The sequence below is a fragment of the Bos grunniens genome, chromosome 2 (assembly GCF_055505025.1).
Source record: "Bos grunniens cultivar Pamir isolate PY7600 chromosome 2, Bosgru_T2T1.0, whole genome shotgun sequence".
NCBI classification, from domain to species: domain Eukaryota; kingdom Metazoa; phylum Chordata; class Mammalia; order Artiodactyla; family Bovidae; genus Bos; species Bos grunniens.
Window position 1 is genome coordinate 67245003 of NC_141166.1, and position 11929 is coordinate 67256931.

At 47.9% G+C, this 11929-nt stretch overlaps 1 protein-coding gene across 4 annotated transcripts in view; it reads left to right on the forward strand.

The window, feature by feature from the left end:
- The window catches only part of CCDC93 (CCC complex scaffolding subunit CCDC93), a 103441-nt gene extending 95337 nt beyond the window's left edge, over positions 1-8104 (forward strand). For all 4 annotated transcript variants that reach the window (XM_086367335.1, XM_086367342.1, XM_086367353.1 and 1 more), the window contains one exon: positions 3415-8104. In XM_086367335.1, the coding sequence (XP_086223461.1) occupies positions 3415-3468 (54 nt within the window). In that variant the 3' untranslated portion in view covers positions 3469-8104. The remainder of the gene's footprint in view (positions 1-3414) is intronic.
- The last annotated feature ends 3825 nt before the right edge of the window (positions 8105-11929 follow it).

Here is an 11929-nt window from a genome sequence, read left to right on the forward strand (position 1 = left end):
AGTGACCAGGTGAACTGCTCCGCGTTTGGAAGCCTCTGGTCAGCAGGGGTTGGAGCCAAAGGGCCAGCAAGAGAGCTACAGGAAGTAAACAGGGACCCACCGCTCCCCACCTGAGCTCTTTTTCCCAAATAACACACAAAGAGAAAAGGCCCAGAGGAGAAGAGTTACACTTAAATGTTGCTTGGACACACCAGCACTGCCATTTTGACAGCAGAAGCAAAGAGCAAATGAATTGGGAGGATAAGTATAAGCTGTCAAAATCAAAGCAAATAAAAGTGAGATGGAAAAGCTCTTTACTACACTGCAGGCTCTTGGAGTGAAGACTGGGGGTCATCTCTGAAGGAAGCAGTTCCCTCAGGTATGTTAAGGTCAAGATTTCCATGTTCCCGCCTCCTTGGCACAGTTACTGTCACTCAGAGACCGAAGGTGGGTCTCTCAGAACCCATAAAGACCCCAGACCAGACCAGGTGTGCTGGCTTCTGTGTCCTTCAATCCAAAGCAAGATGGAAAAGGGGGAAGGGGAATAGAATATTTGCTGCAGATGGCTACATGTATTTCACTTAAAGGACTCACCTTTTTTAAAAAAAAAATACGTCTTATTTTTTGATACTACAATTGCCTCTCTTATAAAATGATGGTGACAGTGTGTACTCCTTTTTTTTTTTTTTTAATCATCTTACTTGGTAAAAATTTAAAACCATGAGTTAGCATTCTAAAATCTTAGGAATTTTTTTCAAGCTCCTCTGCGGTACGTTGGGGCCACCGCAGGTGTCAAGGCTTCCTTGCTGCTCCCCAGCTCCCACCGCATCCTTCCAGTTAGAGTAATTCTGCCATTTTACATGTTGCAGATTCGTGTAAGATCTCATTTGTGGGAGAAAAGCAGTTTGAAAAATCAGATTTTCATCCCAGGATGGAATCTTCTCCCAGAACCTCTGCTCCGCCTCCTCTGCTTGTTTTTCCCCCGACCTGCTTAGTTTTCTTCTCCCCAGTTCTGAATTCTTACCTCATCCTGGTCCCAGCACCATGCTGGGCAGTAAGTATTCTTCATGCAGAGCAGTGTCATCCAGAACATGGTCTTTGACACCACTTGGCATGCGTGTGTGCTCAGTCATGTCTGACTCTCTGCAACCCTGTGACTGTTGGCTTCCAGGCTCTTGTCCATGGGATTCTCCAGGCCAGAATACTGGAGTGGGTTGCCATTTCCTTCTCCAGGGGATTTTCCTGACCAGGAATCAAACCCAAGTCTCCAGCATATCCTGCATTGGCAGGCATATTCCTTACCACTGAGCCTCCACAGCTTCCCCTTGACCACCCCAATCATCCCTTTATGGGGTACAGCTGACTCCACATTAATTGAGCTCCTGTGACCCCGTGGGCTCCATGAAGGCACTAGGTCATGCCCTCATCCTGACTCCAACCTCCTCTGGGATCAAGACCATTTTGAGTAGAGACATTGAGTTATCTCTAAAATTCCATTGACTCGCTTGCCCTGGGAGGGTTTGTTAATAACAAGTCTGCCAGGGAAAAAACATATACTCTGAAAACACCTTAATGGCAGTATTACACCAACTAATCGTGTTTCTCAAAGCACAGTTTCTCACAAGTTGCCCAAACTAAGATTTAGGTTCTTGCCTGGCCCTGACGAAGCTAGCCATACATTTTTATGATGCTGAGTTTGGGCACATAATCTCGAGTGAGTGGAGCTCGCAGTGTCTGGCACATAACAGGCCCCATACTTTCTTCAGCAGACGAGGAGCAGACGCGAGGAGAAAGACCTAAAGGACTTTCTCTGTATTTGCTTTGAACTGGCAGACAATATCATTCTGTCATCTCCTGAAAGGCTTCCAGGAGATTGCATGAATTAAGTAGTGCTCACACACCAGGCATGACCACCTGAAATGTCTTTACCAAAAACGTGAAGCCTCGTCTCAGTGTGGTGTGATGAGAAGAACGACCCCTGCTGGGGATTTTGCCATAGCAGTTTTGATGCTTCTGAGGTTTTTAGTTTTCGGGTTATTTTTTGTTTTTTCCTCCTTCATAACGTTATGTGAATAACAATTAAAACTTATTTATTCCTTATTATATTGTTTATCTTTTTCTTATGGAAATTTTCAAAAACACACAGAACTAGAGAAAGCAGTCTACCAGTGTAATAGTATGCCTCTCTGCCTGTTATATTCATCTTTACTGCTCCCCACTTACGTTTTTTGTTTTTTTTGGTACTGGAGGCTTTTCCCCCAAGCAAATCTCAATAACTCATTTTAAATAAGAAAACTTTCTTCTCAACTTCTCTAACACAACAAATGTTACTCATCTTCACCTTCTTTCTCTTCCCACCCCCTAGAAGTTATCTCCCCCTCCAAAAACATGTGCTTAAAAAATGTCAGAGTATCTTGCTTCTGGCAGAACAACTCAGCTTCACACCCACCCAGCCCTCCCTAGCTCTGAATGGAAGGTATACAGAAACCCTGAGGATGAACCAGAGTCACTGCAGCCAAGAGCAAAGGGCCTCCAGAGAAGTGGGAGCATCTGGCCAGGCCCAGGGAGGTGGAAACATCTTTGGGGACTTTGGGGGTCTTGGATGCAGAAAGGGCCAAGGGTGACTAAGTTTTTCTTCCACACTAAGTGGCAGCGTGGTGACTGAAGGCTCAACCCCTCGAGGTCCTTCCCCTTCCATGCTCACCTCTCACTATAAACTGGGCTCCTTGCGGTCCAGGGAGGAAGTGGACATGATGTGCGAGCAGACGAAAGTATCCTGAGCTATCAAGGCCACTGCAAACGGGGAGGAGGACGCACAGTGAGATGCTGTGGAAGAAGGGGATTCAAAACAACACAGCCATGGCCTTGTACCCTGGATGCCAGACTCTGCACACAGGGGATGAGGCCAGTGACCTTGTCCACATCCTGCAGCACCCTCAGTGATGGGTTTCCTACAGCTCACTTTATGGGAGAGGTGTCCCTCGATATGTTTCTCTCCCTCTGTCTGCTGTGGGTTTCTCTGTTAAAGCTGAGGGTATTCTTAACCTTCGCTCTTGTGGAGTAAGAGCTCTTCTTCATGCTCCATCTGCTGTCTCTTAGGACTCCTTGGGCCGTGGTGTCCAAGACTTTCCCCTTCCTCACTGGAGGCATCCAAGATCAGAGAAGTGTCTGCTTTCTGCTTCTGCCCCTTGGGGATTGAAGTCTTTGGGGATGACAGTGCCTAATCTTCTCCTGTCCTCAGTCTGACAGTCAGTCTTTGTAACTGTTGGGGCCTTGAAGGTCAGCGTGTGTCCAGGAACCTTCCCTACACTGGTGGCAATGGAAAAGGAGGCCTGTCCACTGATCCACAGGCCTCTCCAGGGACAGGGAAGGATGCAGAGGTGGGCGATAACACGGTCCCCACCTCTCTGCTCTCTCTTTCTGTTTCCCCTGCAGGAAGGCCGCAAGAACGAGATGTTGCTGTCCAAAGTGAAAGCCAAGGCCTCTTGAACATTCCCAGACATCATCGCACGTCATTGATGTCTTAGTCTAAACGCCATGTATCAGCTCCGAGATGGTGAAATGGTTCTGGACACTGCAGCAGAGATGTAGGTGTGATGATCTCAACACGGGATATTTTCTTCCTCCTGTTTGCTCACATTTCATCTCCATGGTGGCTGTTGTCCATGGGATCGGACGGTGCAGACATTGTGGCTTGGATAACACCCATCCTCCAGTGAAGAAATGTGGGCAGTGTTTGTTCTCTGTGTCGATTCTACTTTTATTTCTCCAGTAACATTGCACATATGAAGGTACCTGTATTTGAATGGACTCTGAATAAAGAGGAATTCATTTGTTCAGTAATGTTAGTTGAGCAGCTGCTGAGGAGGAAGCACTGAGCAGGGGGACACAGACCCTGCACCCAGGCTTCCAGCACGTGGCCCCAGAGCTTGACCACGGGGACTTTTCTTTTCTTAGTAAACAAGGCTTTTAGCTGAACGACCAGCCCATGTGAATATTGGTCACTTGGGCCTCTCACTTGCCGTGATGCCTTTTGTTCCTGGTCCCTCGGGGGCTGCTCAGCAACCTTAATGGTGTAGCAACTAGAATGAAAACTCAGTGTCTGCCCTTGGCTTCATCACACTCACCCAAGTTCATCTCACCAAAAAAAAAAAAAAAAAGACCTCAGCTTGGCACGTAAGAATGACACCTCACCGCTCCCTGCTCTCCTGTGAGTCTCAGCCAGTCTGTGGGTGGTCTTGTGCATTCTCACTAGGAGTACATCACATGCTCCCTGCTGTGCATAGGTCAGGGCTGGACCCAGAGGCAGGCTCGCCCACAGTCACCCCCGTCCAGGCCAGTGTGTAAATCCTGGAGGGACCGGCCTTGAGCAGGTGCTGAGGGTGTCCGAGCAGGAAGAGCAGCCAGGCGTGCAGAGATCCAGAAGTTTTCACGGAGCCAGCTGGGTTGGGCTGGATCCGAAGGAGGAATCACAGTTGAATAGAGATTAGTGGAAAAGCCATTTTGGATAAAGTACAGATGTGATTAAAACTCAGAGAGTGCAGGGAGAGTATAAGGCATGCTTGTTGGGAGAGGGGTGGGTGGCCAGTCTCTGCAGGGGGCTTTAGAGACTAGTCCGGAAAGGTGGGCAGAGACTCACCCTTTGCAGAGCCTTGAAGGAAAGACAGAGGGCTTTACGGTTTCTCCCGGAAGGAGTCCATCCAAACAGCCCCTTCTGCCCCGGCCCTCAGGAATTGTTCAGGGTCAGTGAACCCAGCATGAGCAAGGCTTGCACATCATTCCACACAAGCCTTGCAGGTACCAGTCAGCAGGTTTGGGCTATGAAACGTAAAAGCTTAAACGTGCAGTGAGCATGCTGCGTGCAGCTGCAGGGACATTGTGCTCGGTTTTAGTTCCCTAATGTGTGGAGTAAGCAGGGCTGGTGTGTACAGACTTAAAGAATCTCATGCTGGATCAACGACCCTTGGCTTCTGTGCTGGTCCAGCAAGGCCCACCCAGTGAGGAGGCTGCTCCCCGTGCCCCCACGTGCTGATGGCACTGTTCCTGATCATGTACTTCTCCGCCTGGGTGGGTGCTGGTAGCCTGTGGATTTTGAAAGGACTCAGTGAGGCTGAAGCCAGTGGTTGCCAGAGTGCAGGTAGAGCTCCAGGGGCAAGGGAAGGTGGGGACGGTAAAACTGTAAACTATCTCAGGTTCAGGAAAACACTTTGGTGATCTTGCTGAGAAGCTCACAGGCCTAACAACTTGTGAGCAGGTAGACTATTTGTGTGTTGTCCCCAGGTTGTGGGAGGAGAAATGGGTTATCCTGGGGATCATGGTGGCAACCCCCTCTCTGGATGACTGAAGAAAGTTGGGCATGGCTAATCCAGAGGAACTGATGCGTCTTCCGGAAGTGGGGGTATTGACTTTGGGCTGTGTTTCCACAGAGTTTCATTCGGTTTTGGTATAGGGAGGTATCAGGAGATGTTGTTTCCATTTTTTGGTCCCTTAGGACTAAGGGATAAGGCCTGAAAAAGATAATAAATCCGTTTCTGTTCCTTGAACATATCTTGAATTAAACTGCAAAAGCCAGTCTTGAGAATTCTGTTTGCTACAGATAACCCACAGCACGGATAGTGCCTTTGTGAGTAAAGAGGACGTTAAATGTGCTTTATATAGTCAGGCCTCAGAGGTCAGGGGGCCTCCCAGGACCCATTCTGTATGTGCAGAGGATGGCTGGCTGCTCTGCTGAGCCCACAGGCTTTTCTGGAGATGAAAAATAACATCACAGTTGTAAAACATATGCTACCAGGAGAAGGAGATTTCCCCAGGAGCAGTCTGTCCTCCCTGTTCAGTCAGGGCAGTGAGCTTGCTGGCAGCTGGTGCCTAGGATTCTCAGGAAGCCCCTGGGCTGGGCCCCCATTCCATGTGCACCTTAGGGAGTCAGAGCCGCTGTGAGCAGGACAGACTGACGACCTCCAGGCACCTGAGAAGACACTCGGGTTGCGTTTGTTACTGTCCTTGGCCTGGATTCAGGCTCCTAGGTCACTGCTCAGCTAATTGCACCAAGGGAGGTGCCGAGGTTACTCGTCAGGAGCCTGAGTGGGCACAGCCCAAGTGCATCAGGCCTAAGCTCTCATTAGAGTCTGCAGGATGTGGTTTTAACTGGGTTCATTGCCCGTGTTCTGTGGAGAGCTGGCTGTCCTGCCAGCAAAACCAGAAGGCAGACGGGCTGGTAGACAGGAGACCTTTCCCAGGCTGAGGATTCACTCCCTGACAATCCCTGCAGCTCCTGGGCCTCCTGAAACCAGGCGCAGGAGACAGGGGGGACCTCGAGCTGTCACATTGACCAGAGCAGTCTTGCCTGAGGGCACTTTGGGCCCATGGCCTGCAAACCTATGCCACCTGATCCCTGTCACCTCAGCACAGCCTCGTGTTGCCCTCTCTGCAGGTGATCAGGGAAGTGGCCTTTTAGCAACAAGTTACCATGGCTTGAGCCTGAGATGCAGTTAACTGACTTGAATGAAACTGAGGAAGGAAGTGCTCTGAGTCGTTCATGGCCATTGGTGGCCTTAAGCATGACTCGCTACACAGCCGGACAGTGAAGAGCCCCCGTAGGGCGAGGGCCCAACATCTGTCCAAGTGGCTGGCACTGGCCAAGAGAAGGGCCTTGTGTGATGTGTCCTCAGAGTCCCCAGGCCTTCTCTTGGTCCTTTGCCCCAGCCATGACAGTTCTGTCTCATAGCACACGGTGATAGGCTAAAAATGCTATATAAAAAAATAATGTTATAGTCTCCCTGTCCTCACAGTAAATGTGTAGAAATGTTAGGGGGGATTTAGCAGCTGGTCTGCAGCCTCTTTGAGGACGTGGGGAATACGATGGACTCTCCACGTCAGCCTTTCGTCAGTTCCTCAGAGATGCCAGGCTCACACTGCCTTGCCTCTGCCTGGACCTCTCTCCCTCCAAGACTGTGGACAAGGGCTTTCCCAGACACCTGATGCTCGCACAGATGCCTCGGTGTCAGCCTGCATCCCTGACCACACCCTGCCCTCTCCCCTGCTTTCCGTCTTGACGGCACACTCCCTTAGTCCTGTGCGACCCCTGTTGGCTGCCTCCACTCTGGGGTGTAAGCGGCAAAGGCAAGGACGTCACCTGTGGTGTTCTCTGCAGTCTCCCTGGCGTCTGAGTAAAGTGGGTGATCAGGAAACTCTGGCTGGGTAAAATAGCTTCTACAAACCGCAGCTATGTGTCCTTGTATTAGCAGAGTTTAGATTGAACCTTTCATCTGATTTGTGCTTAGCTTGAGAATGAGGGGGTGATTTTATTCAGCCACTTTAGAGAGTCTCAGAGTGTTTGTTACACTGTAACCTTGATGGCTGAGATGAGAAGGGTGTCCGAGGTTTCAGACCTTTCAAAGGCATTACTTTTTGCAGATGGTTTTTGCCCCCCATGCAGATGGGGGGAGTGGGGGGGAAACGGAACATACTATTGTCAGAGATTAGGTCAGGAGTATGTCTTGGCTCAAAGTAAACCATGCATAAAGGTAGCCTGGCTGGTTAAATGACTGAGCCACATGAAACCAAGCAGTGGGAAGCACCCTGGAAGCATACTGTGTTGGCGGAAGTATGCACGGTACAACTGCATGGAGGTCAGTCAGACAGTGTCTATCAAAAGTGCAAATGCACAAACCTTTCAGGTCAGCAATGCTACGTCTAAGGATTTTTCCTATATACAAGGATTTGCATTTCAGCATTATTTGTAATAGCAAGAAGATGGAAACTGCCACCAACATAGGGCAGTGGTTAAATAAATTGTGGCAAATCCATACAATGGTATATTAAGCTATTCTCTATCTACTACCATGGAATGATCCCTAAGATGCATGGTTAAGTGGAGATAAAGACTTGGCTTACTAGTGTTTGTTTCTGAAAATGAAGAGGGTGGGGAAAATGTGGCTGTATATATACTTCTTGTGTGCGCGCATAGTTAGAGAATCTCTAGGGGGATCCACAGGAACCTGACAGCTTCGGCTGCCTCTGGGATGAGCGGTGGGGGTTACTTTTCACAGTTTATGTTTTGTATCTTTTGAATTTTGTACCATGTACATGTAATATCTATTAAAAAAATAAAGTTTTTAAATTTTCACTTTGTTTACATTTTTAAAAAAAGAAACAAGGTGTCAGATTTTTGGTCAGTAAATCCGCTTTCCTTAGAAATTTAAAGTCCTTGAGCCCAAAGTAGTTGATCTCATTTTCTCAGGTCTTAGGGAAAACAGGGAAGTGAAGAGGGGGCCTCCTCTTCTGGAAGAACTCTGGGGAGATGAAGCAGTGGGGGGTGCTCTGCTCTCATTGTGTGGGTTGAGTGGCAGTGCGAGGGACAGTGGGGGATGGACGGTGAAGTGGCTGCATCCTGGGACAGACCATGGCTGCTGCACGGTCACCTCCGTCTCTTGAGGATCACAATAGAACCCCTGCTCCCCTGGCTTTGGGCTTTAATAACTGAAGATGGCACCTCTGAGCCATGGTCCAAGGGGAGCCCCACCTGTCTCGCATGGAAACCTGCTGTGGGTGATCCTTTCCCATCCCTTTGTTTTCCAAATGGTTTTTACAGTACCGATTTTGTTCAGCTCCAGGTGGCAATGTGTGCAGCCCCAGGAGAGGAATCATGACAGCCATTTGAAAACAGTCATTAATTCTATTTGCCAAGAATTGGTTTACACATGGGTGTCTAACCCAGTCATGGCCAGCACAGAGGAGACCTTCCCACTGATAATCAACTTGAGATGGCAGAGAAGAGCTTCTGTTCTGGCAGCTCGTTGGGGAAGGGCAAGGGGTTTGGAGCAGGCTTCACCATCTCGAGAGCATCAGAAAGGACCTCCCAGCACTCTGAGCTCAGCGGAGTGAAAGGCTGAAAAGAGCCTGGCTCCCTGAAGGCATGACACACTTCCAAACCAACCTGGGGACCACTTGTCTCCATATTTCTTGTTCTATGAGAAAAATCCCTGTTCACTCCTTCATTCAACCAACAAACATTTGAGGTTCTGCTCTGGGTCAGGCCCTGGGAATAGATCCAAGCAGGCAAAGGAACCTGTTTCCCTAGGGCTATACTCCTGTGGGGAAACACACATAAACAGGCAATGCACACACTGTGTCACATGCTGCTTCAATGTGCTGACTCAGCAAAGACGCGGCTCAGGACTGGCCCGTACAGCGGTGATGGCTGCAATTTTATAATGAGTGGTCAGAGAATAAAACTTTACGTTCTTAACTGAAAACTGCGTCGGTTTATGTTCTGAAGTTTTTACCAGAGGGCCAGGTGATCTGCTGCCTATTAGAGACACTACACTTTTATCCATCGCATCAGTGATTCTCAGTGTTCACAGTCTCCTGTTTTCATCTAGGCTAGCAGTAGACATTGCCGTAGCATTCTGCTTTGCAAAGTGTCTCCTGTCCTTAATTGCCTTTCTTTCACTTTTTAGACACACTGATTGTCTCTGAATTCTATAAACTGTTTACTTTTACTTGCTTTCATTTTATTTTTGTCACATATAAGCCAGATACTTTTTTTATGGTTTAATGCTACCAGTACTATTTTTTGCATGATTTAAAATTACTCTCAAAGTTGATATTCTAGGTGTTGTCAGGTTAATTCAGGGCTTCTCTGGTGGCTCTGTTGGTAAAGAATCAGCCTGCAGTGCAGGAGACCCAGGTTCAATCCTTGGGTCAAGAAGATCCCCTGTAGAAGGGGAATGGCAACCCACTCCAGTATTCTTGACTACAGAATTCCATGGACAGATGAGCCTGGTGAGCTGTACAGTCAATGGGGTCTCAAAGAGTCAGACATGACTGAGCAACTAACACTTTCACTTTCACTTCAGGTTAATTCAGGTAAGAGAGAAAAAGTATTTTGCATTTTTCTAGATTTGTGTGCTTTTCTGTTTCAGAAGTTTGACTCACGAGTGTTTTCATTATGAAAATCCTATTTAGAAAAAATTGCTCTTTCTTAATTGTCTTCCCCTTCTTTAGGATATTTATGTTCTTAGCACTAAATAAATATTAATAAGCAAAACCTCACTATGAGTGAAGGAATGAGTCACATAGGTAGATACCAGTGTGAGGAGAGTTCCAGGCATAGAGAGGAGCAGGTATCAAGGTGTAGGTTGGAGCACACACAGCAGGTGAGTCTGGGGAGCAGGAAGGGGACCTGTGTGGGGAACCATGGGAGGGTTTTGACAAGATTTCAACAAAGACACCTCTGGTGGTATGCTGACTACAGACTACAGGGGAGGCAGGGGCAGAAACAGGGAGCCCAGCTAAGCAATGACTGATAATCTACATGAAACACACCTGAGACAAAGTTTTAAGAGACAATGCATACCCTTTCCATACTAGTCTAATGTTTTTCCTGTTCTACTTAATTTTCCTGTTCTACTTAAATGCTAACTACTGTACTGGATTCCATTCTTCACTCCCCAGAGCAGACACCCTTGTCACAGCACCCTGGCAGGTGGAATGTGCTTCCTCACCCCTTGAGTTTGGGCTCAGCCTGGTCTTGGGTTGTTAGCAGCCTTGACAGGAGCAAAGGTTTGAGAACATGCTGTGTATTGGACTTGCCCTCTTGTAGCCTCTCTGGAGAAGAACTTACCCTGCTGGCCAGAGGAGGTTCAGACACACATGGAGCAGACAGAGACCAACCTGCAGCTTGCAGCTGAGCCCAGAAGAGCCCAGCCTGAACCAGTGAAATCCCAGTGACTCACAGACACCTCAGCAGAGGAGGCTTGTTGCTATACACCACTAAGATTCTGCAGTGATTGTGTGCAGATGTTGAGAACATAAGTGACTGAGATGATCACCAACTGATTTCATGGCAACTTGACCTGGAGTTTAAAAGACACTCCTCTGTACCATCCAGCTTCAGTGCAGAGGGAGCAGGTCAGGGGCCAAAGAGAAGACTTCTAGGGTGGTACCCCCACATGGAAGAGATGTTCACAGAGGACAGCAGTTGTGAACAGAATCCAGATTTCCCTCAGACATGCCTGAAGAAACATGGGGGCCATGATAAATGGGAGAAAAATGGCATGCTTTATACAGGACAAAATTGATAAAACTGCCAGGTTAGCCACATCCACCCTACAGGCCTGGAACTTTATGGAACTGGATTTGGACATGAAGACCCTTCAGTGATAACTTAATCAGCAAATAAATCCTGACAAGATTAATTCCAGTTACAGCCTCCTGGCCTTGTCTCCCATGTCCTACAGGCAGAGAGATTTGAGGCAGAACAGAGACTAGGCTTAAGGAAGTTCCTGCAATATTTACTGTAAATCTGATATTTTGTCAATAGATTTCTATTTCTGATATTCTGTATTAAATTACATATGGATACATGGATATGTATGGCTGAGTCCCTTTGCTGTTTCAGTTCAGTTCAGTTCAGTCGCTCAGTCATGTCCAACTCTTTGCAACCCCATGAATTGCAGCACGCCAGGCCTCCCTGTCCATCACCAACTCCCAGAGTTCACTCAAACTCACGTCCATCGAGTCGGTGATGCCATCCAGCCATCTCATCCTCTGTCATCCCCTTCTCCTCCTGCCCTCAATCCCTCCCAGCATCAGAGTCTTTTCCAATGAGTCAGCTCTTCACATGGGTGGCCAAAGTACTGGAGTTTCAGCTTTAGCATCATTCCTTCCAAAGAACACCCAGGGCTGATCTCCTTTAGAATGGACTGGTTGGATCTCCTTGCAGTCCAAGGGACTCTCAAGAGTCTTCTCCAACACCACAGTTCAGAAGCATCAATTCTTCGGCATTTAGCTTTCTTCACAGTCCAACTCTCACATCCATACATGACCACAGGAAAAACTATAGCCTTGACTAGACGAACCTTTGTTGGCAAAGTAATGTCTCTGTTTTCAATATGCTATCTAGGTTGGTCATAACTTTCCTTCCAAGGAGTGAGCGTCTTTTAATTTC